The following is a 15,303-nucleotide window of genomic DNA, read 5'->3' as shown; positions in this document are numbered from 1 at the left end:
GAGCTTGGGATTTCCATTTGAAGCTTTCTCTCCCAGAGGGACAAATTATTGAATTGTGGGGATTATAAGCTTTTGCACCTAAGGCCTGCCTTAGTGGTCATGGCCACGTTGGTCCCATTATTCCACTCACTCAGGCTGCTCCTAACAAGCACTGCTACCTGTGCCGTCTCTGAGGGCCACTGCTTACACACCAGGCAGGCGAGCATGCTCCCTCGGTCTGGGGCAAGAACACTGAAGGCCACAGATTACCTGAGACAATCTGCATTTATGCCTAGTATTTCAGTGTTGTTATTATCCCCAAAGACTCCTATTTTATTCCCAAAGGGTCCTACTTTGAATGCCAAAGTATTTTATTTGGTCATCCTCAGTTTAGATTACAGAAGACTTGCAAAGCCCTTCTAGTACCCAAATAGGGAATTGAGTCTGTCAGAGAACCAGGTATAATCCATAATCCATTCCAATTCCATGGAGCTATTTAAAATTATCCTTCACTTCAACATTTTAAAATAAGCTTATCAATCACTTTTAATGTCAAGTTATCTCTCATAGGATATCCTCTAAATGAGTTAAAAAAAATCAATCTCTTTCACTGACTTTCTCCTTTAGGACAAAGGGACAAAGCATGGAGGAAACATGCTTATTTAATTCCTCTTTTTAAATCTCCCCAATATTATACATTTGAAAATGCTTTAGAATATTACTTCTAATTGAAATATTTTTGTTACTATTGCTATAAGGATTTACATAAAATATTTAAATCTTGCTAAATAATACTCAATGAAATGTTAACATTGCATTAGTCAAGTATGGTACAGTAGCACAGACAATAACAATAAATACGGCAAAGGAGTTAATGTATAACCAAGCATTCAATGTGAGTACAGAGAGAAAGCACACACAAGGCAAAGTACAAGAGTAGCAGTTTGGAGCTCTAAGAGTAAACATGAGATTGGGAATTTATAGCTTCAAGAATTTTGCATCTGGGTTGTTTGTTTTTACTTTTAACTTAGAAGTTTTAACTTTATGTAGGCCTGGAAAATATATGAATACACAGTCCATCATCTAATCTATAACTGTAAGAAGAATGTTTGTGAAATAAAAATCAAGAACGAACTATTTGAAATTGCTTCTGATTATTTTAACTGTAGGTAGACTTTGGTTTTCTATGTATCTTTGGACATTTACTTCAAAAGAACAGGTTCTTCACTATGTGCAGCACAGTTAAGTAAAAAGACATTAAAGCAACTTACGAGGCCTACTGCAGAGTCCTGCGGTAGAACAATATAAAGTCAGGTTAAGCAATGTCAAACTTGTTTTATGATGTGTGTGTGGGAGGATAATTTGTGCAATGGACTATCACCAATGATGACTCAACCTGATGAATATTCAGTAAGTTTTTGGATTACTGTTATGTCAGGACTCCAAAATGTATGTATTTATTGTAAACTCTTGATTTTCTTATGAGAGCAGGAAAGAAAGGAAGAAAGAAAGTACAAAGAAAGAAAGGAAAAGAAAGAAAGAAAGGAAGAGAGAAAGAAAGAATAATAATGCATAGCTATTTTACCTTTTTTTTTTTTGTATCTACCCTATAGGGAATATTTTGATTCTGTGTTTCAGACAATTTACCAATGATGTCTGAATTAACAGGAATGAAGATGTTAAAGAAACCTGAATGAAGATCAACTGTCTTTTAAAAAAACAAACATTTTTGTTGACTTCAGAGAAGAAGAGAGAGGGAGAAGCAGAAACATTAATAATGAAAGAGAATCATTGACTGGCTGTCTCCCACATGCCCCTGCTGGGGATCAAGTCTGCAACCCCAGGATGTGGCTTGACCCAGAATCGAGCTATGACCTCCTGGTTCATAGGTCGACGCTCAACCACTGAGCCACATCAGCCAGGCTGTAGTAAACTTTTAAAACAAGATATGATACAAGATTCAAAACAAACTCTTAAATTTGCTTTTAAAGAATGTTAGTGGAGATATAAATTGGATATATATTTAAGTTCATAATTTTTCAAGTTAAAAGACTTCTGAAGCAAATCTATTCTCTTCCCACCTCTGTCTCTGAAACACACACACACACACACACACACACACACACACACACACGCTTCTGTAAGGCGATACTTGTAGAGGAGTAAAAAGACTTAGTTTCCAGAATTTGTATTATATCTTGTTTTAAAGAAATGGAGTGCGGGCCATCTAGTTTTAGATTTTAGGAAGAAATTACCAAGACTGATGAGGATTAAAAGAATGCTATGTAAATTACTTAGCCTGAATTACCAAGGAAATTTTATGAGGTTATTTATATGGTAGGATAAAAACTAGTGTACTGAGTTGAATGTAATGTCTTACAACAAACTAAAATTCACTATAATACTCTACATGTTATGAGAAATATGGCATGCCCCTTGAATAAAATCTACTTCACTCTAAAACATATCATTAACAAGTTATTATTTTATAACAATATATCTAGAAAAAATGCTTCTTAGTCAAAACAGCAACAACTCAACTAAAACAGGAATCTTCTATTCAAGCAACAAAAGTTACATTTATCATGTGTAAGCCAGTGCATGAAGACACAGCAGTTTTAAAGATGTAATCCTTACCTACCTGCAAATGGCTCTGCGGTAAAATATAATAGCCATTTCTTTTTATTATGACATTTGGTTCTACTATTTAATTGTTAGATATAATACCATTCACTGCACCTGGAAACAAGAGCAACTTTCCTTCTGCCTTTGCAATTGCCTCATGAATCAGAGGATTCTGGTAGGCTGCAAAAGTAATAATTTAAAAAATATATCATAAATTTCTTAAAGCAATTATTATATTTCATGCTTTGTATTAAATAGTACTTTGAATGTTTTTTATTTAGGTAGAACTATGACTTTTTAAAAATAGATGGCCTCATTCAAATGTATTGCAATATGATCTATGGATACGATTCTACAGGGGACTTGCATCATTTGTGCTAATAAAGATTGAGACTCAAAATATGTGCACTGGTCCTCAGCCCTCCTCTTTCCCCACCTCCTATATCCCAGCATGCCTGGGAAAACAAAATTATCACAAACGAGTCAAGTCCTGTGCTTCCATTACTTTGCCCAAACCACTGTCCCAAAGAAATGAATTCAGGACCCTGTTTCCAATTCCTGGCACTCTAGGACAGTTCTTTATCTAGATTGCAAGTGACTGGCATGGTGTTGCTGATTTTCTTTTTTTTTGCGTGTGATCTGATAGATCACAACCTATCAAGGGAGAAATTACCCATTCAAAAAGGAAAATAAAACTCATTGGCATTTAATTTTAAAATACATTGTTTGAAAATTATAGCAGGGATGACACAGCAGATCATGTCCTTCACTATGTCCTATAGCAACTGCCATAACCACAGAATAGCAGAAAATTGGTTCTTGTATTTTGAATAAATTCCCATATAAATATAATACTTGCTAAAGTTTGAAAACTTCTGTAATAGATGTTTAATAAGTGGTTTCTGGTTGATTGAATTTTTAAAAAATTTGCATGATCACTTACACATAATAAAACTAGAAATGATATAAGATAAAACTCTATAAATGGTCCTTTTGTTCTTAGGCATTCAAGTCTGAGACCAAAATCTAAACACAGAATAATCAATTTATGTGATATTTCAATCTCCAGTAGATACATTCAAAGAATTTCAGACAAAGGTTTATTCCAATGAGATTCATACTGTACAAATCACAGTGTATGCCAATATACTACTTCATGCTGAAAACAAGAGGATGTACATAGACATCATATCTTAGGGTGGGGAATGAGTATTACTGCTCACTGTAAGAGAGAGAGAGAGAAAGTGTGTGTGTGTGTGTGTGTGTGTGTGTGTGTGTGAGAGAGAGAGAGAGAGAGAGAGAGAGACTCCTAGCCTTCATAAAAATATGAAGCCATCCATCTTTACTTTATGAAAATCCATTCTTCTTCCAGCATGATAGAGTCTAGATTAAAATTCTGCATGAGGCCGAAACCGGTTTGGCTCAGTGGATAGAGCGTCGGCCTGCGGACTGAAAGGTCCCAGGTTCGATTCCGGTCAAGGGCATGTACCTGGGTTGCGGGCATATCCCCAGTGGGAGATGTGCAGGAGGCAGCTGATCGATGTTTCTCTCTCATCGATGTTTCTAACTCTCTATCTCTCTCCCTTCCTCTCTGTAAAAAAATCAATAAAATATATTGAAAAAAAAATTCTGCATGAGAATAATATTTCATGCAAGTTCTACTATGTTTCATTGGCCAATTTTAAAGATCAAAAAGTACAACTTAATATTATAAAATGCCAACTCAATGACTTCAAAGAGTTGGTAATTCTTGTAAAATTGGTTGAGAGAAATTAGGATAACAGTTATATATATGTTTATATATCTAATATATTTAATGCTTACAACTGCTCTATAATGTAAATACAATAATCCTGATTTTACACATAAGGAAATTAAAGACTTGCCGGAAGCTGGCCCATCCTTGCTGCTTGACACAGTCGCTGCAGGGAAGAAACATCTGCACAGCATATGTTTCAAGGGACCTGGTGTATATGGCATACTGTTCTTAATATGTTTGCTCACCTTCTTGCGCTATGTGTTTTAATCAAGGTCACCTGTCCGAGGTTGTTTCCCCAGGTAGGGATTTTTCCCTGAAGTTAGGGAGGGAATAAAACCCCTTAACAAAATGCCAGGCAGGTAGTTAATCACTTTAACTACGAACAATCACCTTTAAGTTACATAATCTTTACTCCCTGGAATGGAGATAAGAAACACCCTAACCTTTGGAATAGAAATTGACAGGATTAAAATCAACTAGTATAAATACAGATGTAACAAGACAATAAAACACAGAACTTGCTGGAGATCCTGGCTAGGCTGCTGATCAACTGAACGCTGTCTCCATGTCATTCCTTCTTCACCAACTCTGTCCACACCTTTGGGGACCCCTGGACCTGCTGGGGTTGGACCCCAACAACTGGTGCCCAACGTGGCTGTTCCCCTGGGCTAAGTCGACAACATGAGTTGCAACAACTTGGATGGGAAAGACAACTTTGATGAGCAGTTACGATTGCAAAAATTGTACGGAGACACCCATAAAGGAGACACCCAGAAAGGTCCAGGTAGAGAAAACAATTCTTTCGGGCAGCAGCCAGATGACACTCCCTACGAGTGGGACCTGGATAAGAAGGCTTGGTTCCCCAAGATCACTGAAGATTTCATTGCTACATATCAGGCCAATTATGGCTTTTCTAATGATGGTGCATCTAGCTCTACTGCAAATGTACAAGATGTTAATGCTAGGCCTGCAGAAGAATCTCCGCAAAGAAAAAGCCCTGAACCCACTGATCCCAAAAAGAGAGGAGAAAAGAGAAAGGCTGAATCAGGGTGGTTTCATGTTGAAGAAGACAGAAATACAAATGTATATGTGTCTGGTTTGCCTCCAGACATTACACTGGATGAATTTATACAGCTCATGTCCAAGTTTGGGATTATTATGAGAGATCCTCAAACAGAAGAATTTAAAGTCAAGCTTTACAAAGATAATCAAGGAAATCTTAAAGGAGATGGGCTTTGCTGTTATTTGAAGAGGGAATCTGTGGATCTTGCATTAAAACTTTTGGATGAAGATGAAATTAGAGGCTACAGATTACATGTCAAGGTGGCAAAGTTTCAACGGAAGGGAGAATATGATGCCTCTAAGAAGAAGAAGTGCAAAGATTACAAAGAAAAAGCTATCTCAGCAACAAAAGCAATTGGATTGGAGACCTGAGAGAAAGGATGGGTCAATCTGAACTCGCCATGAACGAGTTGTCATCATCAAAAATATGTTTCATCCTATGGATTTTGAGGATGATCCATTGGTGCTAAATGAGATCAGAGAAGATCTTCGAGTAGAGTGTTCGAAGTTTGGACAAATTAGGAAGCTTCTTCTGTTTGATAGACACCCAGATGGTGTGGCCTCTGTGTCCCTCAGGGAACCAGAGGAAGCTGATTATTGTATTCCAACTCTGGATGGACGGTGGTTTGGTGGTCGTCAAATCACTGCCCAAGTATGGGATGGAACTACGGATTATCAGGTGGAGGAGACCACAAGAGAAAGGGAGGGAAGGCTGAAAGGATAAGAGGCTTTCCTTGAGTCTCCCGAGGCCAATAAAGGTCTTCGGCGTTCAAATTTCATCTGTGCTTCAGAAAGGGCAGGGCCTTCTAGAGTAAGGCATTTTTCAGAGTGCCCTAGCACATCTAAAATGAATGATGAAGAAGCTGAAACTCAAATGGAATTTGAGGAGCCTGTAGATGAAAAGAAGTTTGAAAAATCAGAAGATGGGGGAGAATTTTGTTGGAGACCACCTATTGTCTTCACTAGCTGAGCATAGACAGAGACCCCCAAAAGCTGGTGGCCTTTGAAGCCCTAGCAAAGGTCGGAGCTGTGCACCACCCAGTTAATCTAGATAATGGTAGCTGAAGCATCCTCCCCACCTTAACTCATGTAAATCCTTGTTGATTAGATAGTCTGCCTATTACTGGAAATTGTCTGCTGATGAGCTAATCTGTGTGTTACTGGAACTTGCCTGCCTAAGGGCTATGCTATGGGTGTATCCCAGATCAATAAAAGGTTGGTGCGGCCTGAGCACCAGTGGAAGTCCCTCTCCTTGAGTTGGACTTGCCTGCCTGGTCCCCCAATATTTCCAAATTATCTTGTGTCTTTTCTCTTTCATTTGTGTGCGGCTCCTCTTCCAGACCCTGAACCCTGAACCCCGCAGAACGTGGAGGGAAACATACTCAACAAAAACTTATGTGTTTTAACACCTATTATTTGCAAAAAACGGACTATCTGAGTATATGAAGGTACACTTTTTTGGAAGATCTGAACATTTTTTAGAATCAGTAATTAATATATATATATAATATCCCATATAATAAAGAGGCAATATGAAAATTGACCATCATGCCCTCACACAAGATGGTTGCCCCCATGTGGTTACAAGATGGCCACCACAAGTTGGCCAGCAGGGGAGGGCAGTTAGGAGCAACCAGGCTGGCAGGGGAGGGCAGTTAGGGGTGATTGGGCCTGCAGGGGAGGCAGTTAGGGGCAACCAGGCTGGCAGGGGAGGTCACTTGGGGGCGACCATGCCAGCCGGGTAGGGAAGTTAGGGGCAACTGTGCCAGCAGGGGAAGGCAGTTGGGGGTGATTGGGCCAGCAGGGCTGGGCAGTTGGGGGTGACTGGGCCAGCAGGGGGGGGCAGTTGGGGGCAATCAGGCTGGCAGGGGAGCAGTTAGGCATCAATCAAGCTGGCAGGGGAGTGGTTTGGCAGTGATCAGGCTGGTAGGCAGAAGCCATTAGGGGTAATCAGGCAGGCAGGCAGGCAAGTGGTTGGGAGCCAGCAGTCCTGGATTGTGAGGGTGCAGGCTGGGCTGAGGGACACCCTGCCCGCCCCCCCCCCCCAGTGCACAAATTTCATGCACTGGGCCTCTAGTATATAAAGTATTCAAATTGTATCTCAGAAGAATAATAAAGTCCAGAATTACATTTATTATTTATTATCAATCTCTTATTCTGAGTTATTAGTGATATACCATGAAACTCAGTATTAAAGCAAAATAGTGCAGATTATGAACATGCCAGAGACACAGGTCTTTATCCTTAACAAATACTCAATGCCAGAAGATTAATTTTATGGGCACTATTAGAGCTTTTGTAGAACGAAACAGTTACCTTAAACAAACTCACATCCAGTTTTGCAGCAGAAGGTCATTTGTGCCCTTGCCGCGTTTCCCTCTGCATCCGTTTCTGTCCCTCTAGTCGAGACCATTGTCTAATTAATTATACGGAAGCTGATAGCCCCTCCCGTGGGCCAGCAGAGCACTTTCCTGTTCTATATATTGCTCGGTGCTGCCGGGGAACTGATTGCTCTTCTCCAGTCAGATGAAAGCTGGAGATGTTGGTCTCCCTAAAACATCTTCCCTAATAAGCATTTAATGTAAGACAAGTGCTATAGAAATTTCAACAAGATTTTATATTAAAATAATTGTTAGGCTTGAAAGAGAATTCAAAAGCCTCTAGAATTACTGTAGTAGCCATTTTCTCAAAATAAATGTGCAGTTATTAAAATAATGTGTGTTTATGATGAAATGCTTAAAACCACGAGGAAGAGAAAGACATCCTGTAATTTCAACACCCAAAGACAGCATTAATAAACACCTAGGTTCAAACTTCAAAACTAGGACCCTATCCTACATTATATTAGTACTTAAACATCTGTCCTTGTTAACAATAGCACATAGTCCTCTAAATTCCCAATGTCCTGACTTTATCATACTTTATATGACCAGTTTTCTACTGTTAGACATTAAGGTTATTATTTATTTTTTACTCATATTGGAACATGTGGTGATAAACTTCTTTTGATATAAATCATAGCTATTTCTTATTGCCTTAGGATATATTCCTAATGGTGTTTCTGGGTCAAAAGGTTTGAATATTTATTGCTTCAATATATATATTGATGACTGCCATTCATTAAAAAAAAAATAATTTGCAGTTTTGTCATCAGTCTATAGCTGTCCACTTTCCTGCATTCTTACTAACGTGAGGTATTACTCTTTTTAGTCACGTTGGTTTGGCAGTGAAAATCATGTTTTACTGCTGTTTTAATTTGCATCTGTTATTGCTAAAACAATAGAATATTTGTAGATTTTACTTGTCATTTGCTTTTTTATGTGTATCATTTGGTCATACTTTGTTCAGTTTTCTATTCTAGTGTTTACATTTCCCTCATTGACTTATATGGGAGTTAAATAAAGGAAGAATATTGACACACTGCATTGTGTGCATGTCATATTAACCTTTGCACACTCTGTGAGAATTAATCCAGGGACAAATTACATATACTAAAGGTCAGGAAATAGTTGAGAGAGTCCATTTGCAATTGAGATAACAACTTAAAGATTCTTTTATTTAAAAAAATATTTGTCCTTGAAAAATAATCACATAACCCATTTTAACCGTATTTATACTGAGGATATTTTAAAGTACAAAATCATTTTATAATAATAGTGATAATGTTACTAACAGTTAACATTTACTGTGTGTGTATTTGTATCTGTAAGGCACTTCACATTCTCAAAACAATTCATAAAGCAGTTACTCTTTCTGTTCATGTTTTATAGACAAAGAAACTAACCCTTACAGTGTAACATGCACAAGATTACAAGCCAGTGTATGTTCTATCACAATTTTATTCCAGCTAAGATGAAAGAAAAATTCTCCATAAAATTCCTTTATGTTCTCAAGGAAGGAAGAGATTTACCACATTAAAATCATGGAATTAATGTAGGAAATTGAACCAAATTAAATTTCTTTTAGTAGGTCAATAGTGATCAAATATTTGCAAGTTTATACAGTTCAAGCAAATTAATTTGATCTGGAAAAAAAACTATAGAAAAAATATGCAAATAAGTTGTAACAAAAAAATGTTGCCCTTACCGGTTTGGCTCAGTGGATGGAGCGTCGGCCTGCGGACTGAAAGATCCCAGGTTCAATTCCGGCCGAGGGCATGTACCTTGGTTGCGGGCACATCCCCAGTGGGAGGTGTGCAGGAGGCAGCTGATCGATGTTTCTCTCTCATTGATGTTTCTGACTCTCTATCCCTCTCCCTTCCTCTCTGTAAAAAATCAATAAAATATATATATATAAAAATGTTTACCACAATATTTTATTAAATCCCAATCAATGTATTTTACAGAGGACAAAACTAAGACTGATAGAGTTTATGCAGATTTCCCCAGCACTTAAAATAATAACTTTTAGAAAGATTATATTTTTACTAATGTCTTATATATTCTATGAGATATGTTTTAATATTTTCATCATATTGGTACATTTTTTGCATCCTCACCATCAAAATTCTCTCTCTTTTCCCTTTGTCTCCCAACCAACCTTTCTCACTCTCTCTCCTTCTTATGTTACCTTCTCTGTTTCTTTTCTCTGTCTCCCAACTCTCTCTCTCTCTCTCTCTCTCTTCCTATCTTACCTTTGCTATCTTCTCTGTTTCTCTGCCTCTCTTTATGCCTATAAATGTTTGTTGACTATGTACTATACTCAAAGCTAAATTCTCACATGCAGTGGTGAATGAGGCAGTCTTTTAAGGAGTTTGTCTATAAGGCAGTAGAGACGAAAATAGTCAATTTATTTCCATTGGATGTAACACTGTTATTGGAAAGAGGACCAGACCTGGAGCACGTCTGCCTAAAGACAGACTATAGTGTGGGGGGTTCTTGACATCATGCAGGAAAGATTTCAAAATATGAGTCGAGGCAATTTTGAGAGCATGCTTATCAAAGCTGGGACAGTGAAACAAGGAAGGGCTTGGGATAAAGTAAGCATCAGGAGAGGGCCTCGGCAGGCCTGCTTTGGCACTCTAGAAATGTTCTAGGAAAGAAGTGAGCCTAGGTGGGTTTGCTTTTGCTCACTGGGAAGTCAGAGAAAAGTAGGCCTTAGGGACAAGTTCAGGGGCTTAGCCGGATGAGCTGCCACTGCCCATTGTTCCCCTGCTTGGAAGTCTCGTGGGGTCCCTTAGTGTTTAGGAGAGGCATGCCTGTGGGGGAGGAAAGTGGGAAAGGCAGAGGCACCTGGGTTGCACCTGGGAAGCAGAGCTTGCACTGGGTTCTTTGTCTTGAGGGTTTTAAAGGCTGGAAGTTTAGGGAGGGGTCTTAGGGAAGGATCTCAATGGAATACTCATCAGCTTTTCCACTGTATTTTTCAGGGTCATGGTCTCCACTGATTGGTTGGCACAAAGTTAGGGGGTCAGTAGTCGTCACAGCTGGTCCTGGCATTGCCTATCTGATTTTGCTGCTTGCCTAGGCCTGGAGTTGAAATACAACTGAGGCCTAGATCTCTAGAGAGGAAAGGTCAAAGGTGTGTGTGTGTGTGTGTGTGTGTGTGTGTGTGTGTGTGTGTCTAAACTGCATGGCCAGTGTATGCCAGGGAAGGAAAGGCCACCCTGGGGGTGAGGTCCAGCCCCAATTTTGCTGTTGCTAGGCACCCAGGGATTTCCACCCTGGTGACCTCCTGTATCTGATTGTAAATGTTCTGCTAGTTTGTTAAGTTACCTGTCTCAATTTCCTCATATAGCTGCCAAATAATTTTTCTTACCAATCTACCTCAAAAACCACTTGGCCAGGCCACTTAACGTAATCTCAGATGATGGTGAGAGGCCTTTCAAAGACAGTGTCTTTGAAACTGAGGTGTTCAAAGGAACGGAGCCCGAGCAGATATAGCATAAACCATAATTCAGGGTGCTGAAGTGGTTGAAATTAGTGCGGCTGGGCACTGGAGGCAATTGTATTTAATAGCATCATTTTTATAGAAAAATTAAATTCTTAAATAAAAATATTCCCACAAAGAAAAGTTTATATTCAAATGGTTTCACTGGTGAATTTTATCAAATACTTTTTTAAAAGAAATAATACGAATCCTACTTAAACTCTTTAAGGTAATTAAAGACTAGATAACAGGTCTCACTCATTTTATGGAGGCTAGTACTACCAAACCCTGAAAAAGATGTTAAAAAAAATTACAGACTAATATACATCATGAAGATATGTAATAGAATCCCAACAAAACCCTGGCAAATCAAACCCAACAATATGTAAAAATGAAACACATCCTGACCAAATGACTTTTATCTCAGGACTGTAAAGGAATTTGACATTCATTACTTTGACAATAGAGAAGATCCATGTCATAATCTTAGGAGTGCAGAAAAATCATTTGCCAAAATTCAACAAATATTCATTATACACATTCTCAGCAAACTAGGAAGAAGGGCTTATTCTCAACTGATAAACAGTACCTACTAAAAATGTTCTGCTTACATCTTTCTTAAAATCAGACATAAAGCTAAGATGAGCGCTTGCAGCATTATTTTGGAGGACCTGGAAAGCAATCCAATGAAGCAAGATAAAGAGAAACCATCATGGCAATCAAAAATAAAGTGGTGCCCTAACCGGCTTGGCTCAGTGGATAGAGCATCGGCCTTTGGACTGAAGGGTCCCAGGTTCGATTCCAGTCAAGGGCATGTACCTTGGTTGCGGGCACATCCCCAGTAGGGGGTGTGCAGGAGGCAGCTGATCGATGTTTCTCTCTCATTGATGTTTCTACCTCTCTATCCCTCTCCCTTCCTCTCTGTAAAAAATCAATAAAATATATTTTTTAAAAAATAAAGTGGTAAAATTGTCTTATTTTCAGTGGCCATTATCATTTATATTTTAAATCCTTACAAAATAACTATTAAACAACTATCAGAACTAATAAATGAAAATAGTGTGGTGGAAAGGTAGTGGGTCTGGTCAAAAAATAAAAACAATTGTATTTCTACACTATAGTAGCAAAGACTTGGAAAAATAGATGCAGATATAAAGGGATTTTTAAGAATGCCATTTATAGTAGTATAACAATTATAAAGTACTTAGGGTAAATTTAACAAAAAGTATATATATGATCTCTACACTGGAAACTATGACACTGTGAAGAGATGAAGAGCTATGTAAAATGAAATTTATACCATGTTCATGGATTGGAAGATTCAATGTTAAGATGTCAACTATGTTGATTCTAGTTCTTACTTGAAGATAGGTAAGAATGACTATTATATGGTTCCATGGACTCACTGGACCCAGTAGGAGACATCCCAACTCTATGAGGGGTCCATGATAATGTTTCAGGTCCTCAGGTATTCGGCCAATTTGGACTCTCTGCAATGGTTCCCAATATGTCTGGCTATTCCCCAGTGTATGGTTGCCCATGTGAATGCCGGTGTGTTCCTTTGAAGTGCTAGAAGAATCATTACTGTGTATACTTGCTCTGGCATGTCAGAGTCTTTCCTCAAGGAGACCCTAAAGTGTCTCTTTTAAACAATGAGTTCCATTTCTAAAAATCGGCATATTCAAATATGGTATCAAAATACACTCTCGGATAAGGCATATGAACTCTGTGTGGAGAGCACATAATTCCCTAGTGTCAGATTTAATAATGGAGGTACATGCATTAGAAACATCTGGAATGTTTGTTAAAATTGTAGCTACATATTGACCTACTCATCAGAATATGCTATAGCAATTTCCAGAAGTATGCATTTTTAACCATCGACCCCACCCTGTCACTCTGATGCACACTATAATTTGAGAAAACTTATCCCACTAGGAAGCCAGATCCTAGAAATTACAGATAAATTATTCAGGCAAGTATAATTACCAGAGAGTTTATCTAATAACATACAATGCAAATAAATTTCAAGTGATGGTCAAAGTTGATCTGTGTTTATGGGAGAGCAGTTTATTCAATCTGGTACCAGGAAGGATGGGGAAGTAAATTTAGCTCTTTAAGAAATAAAAATACTTAGAACTAAATTGATATGATGGTGTTCTAGAGTTTGGAGCACTGTCCTAGTCTGAGGGGCAGATCTCACACAAGGCTGGGTAACAGGACACATTAACACAGGGTTACTGAGGGCAAAACACTGGTCTAAAGAGAGCTCTGACCCCAGGTAGGGCTTTGGAGGTTCTTGACTCAGGACCTCCATTGATATTCAGAATTTCTATTTGTTCATTAGGCCCTTGGTCTTTTTATTTTATATTATACTAGAGGCCCAGTGCACAAATTTGTGCATGGGTGGGGTCCCTCGGGGTGGCCTGCGGGGATTGGGCCAAAACCCTGCAGCTCCTACCTGCCGCTGCCACTCATCCCAGCCCCACTGTGCCTGATTCTGACTCCTGCCCAATCAATCCCGATCTGGAGAGGCTCCTGCCACTGCAGCAGCACTCACCAGCTATGAGCCCTGTATCTGGCACCCTCAGGAGTGGCCTGCAGGATCCAGCTGAAATTGGCTCTCTGACAACCCCTGAGGGGTCCCAGATTGCAGGAGGGACCCCACCAGTGCAGGGTTGGATTAGGGAGGGACCATGGGAGAGCTCCAGGGCGGGTGGGGCCTATCTGGCTCAGTCCGGATTGGCCAGACCCCAGCAGCAAGCTAAGCTACTGGTTGGAGCGTCTGCCCCCTGGTGGTCAGTGCACGCATTGCAAGCAGTTGAACAGCCTTAGCACATCATTAGCATATTACCTTTTGATTTGTTGAACAGTAGATCAGTCACCAGATGACCTGACACTTAGCATATTAGGCTTTTATTATATAGGATAGTTTTATTACCTTTCTAGAGAGGAAGGAAGATGGAGAGTGAGAGAAACATCCATGTGAAAGCAAAACATTGATTGGCTGCCTCCTGCACCCCCTACCAGCAGATCAAGACCAAAACCTGGACATGTGGCCCAACTGAAAATAGAACAGGCAAGCTTTTGGTGCACAGGACAATGCCCAACCAATTGAACCACCCTGGCCAGGGTGGTCCTTATTCTTGCTGATAAGATGACTTAGTTCAAACCTCCAGAAAATTGTGCAATGAGGATGCAGTTATGCCATATTTGACTCTGAAGTCAATCCATGGAGGACCTATTGGTAGATCTAGCTTTGGGTTGCTAGGTATACAGCAAAAGCAAAACTATGCAGTTCAAATTGGATGGTATTTGACAAACTATACTCAAATATAATTTTTTAAAATGTCATGTATTTTATTTGTATTTGGTGGATTACATCTATAAATTATTGGTGTAGTATAATTATTTATATATTTATTTATGTATTTACTAGTATTTATTATTGACAGTATTACAGATATCCTTCATTGTCCCCCTTCCTCCCTTCCACCCAGATCCTATATTTTTATTTTAAATTTGAAGTTAAACAGAATATCCAGTAAATAGTTCATTCAACAGCTGTCTTAATTACCAGTATGTCATATCAACATGTCCTTCCCATTATAACTAGTTGACTTTCATTGTCCTTCCCAATATACTGCCTGTTCCAGATTCTTCCCATTGTTTGTCAGTATAAATGAAGGCTCTCGGGACTTTACTGGGCAGGTTTTGTGAGCGATGCCACTAAAAAGATGTCTTTCAAAGGCTACACGACTTTGCTTATGAAAGATTTCAAAAGCAATTTCTCCCTAGTTGTAAAATATTGCCATCACTGCTTCATGATACAAGTGCCTAAATGCAGTTGGGAAACACTGTTAAGTTCTTGATTTTTAAAAATTGATATGTATTGCATGCCATTTTCACAGCCTGTTTACACCCTCACTGAATTACTTACTGCAGTGTCTTATTCTGGTCAACCTATCTGATTTAGAAATACTGTACATTACTAAATGTACCAAATGTATTAT

General features: G+C 38.9%; 1 protein-coding gene across 1 annotated transcript; it reads left to right on the top strand.

Annotated features, from left to right (window-relative positions):
- Positions 1-5,044: 5,044 nt before the first annotated feature.
- LOC308529697 (17S U2 SnRNP complex component HTATSF1-like) lies at positions 5,045-6,395 on the top strand (the record flags this gene model as incomplete). Its single annotated transcript, XM_081105943.1, is given in 4 exon segments — positions 5,045-5,749; positions 5,751-5,816; positions 5,820-6,146; positions 6,150-6,395. Coding segments are annotated over 4 exon segments (1,344 nt in total).
- Positions 6,396-15,303: the final 8,908 nt, after the last annotated feature.

This window comes from Myotis nattereri, assembly GCF_964212035.1.
Source record: "Myotis nattereri genome assembly, chromosome: 1".
NCBI lineage: Eukaryota > Metazoa > Chordata > Mammalia > Chiroptera > Vespertilionidae > Myotis > Myotis nattereri.
The sequence above is the reverse complement of the archived record's forward strand: the minus strand, read 5'-3'. Positions and strand labels throughout refer to the sequence as shown.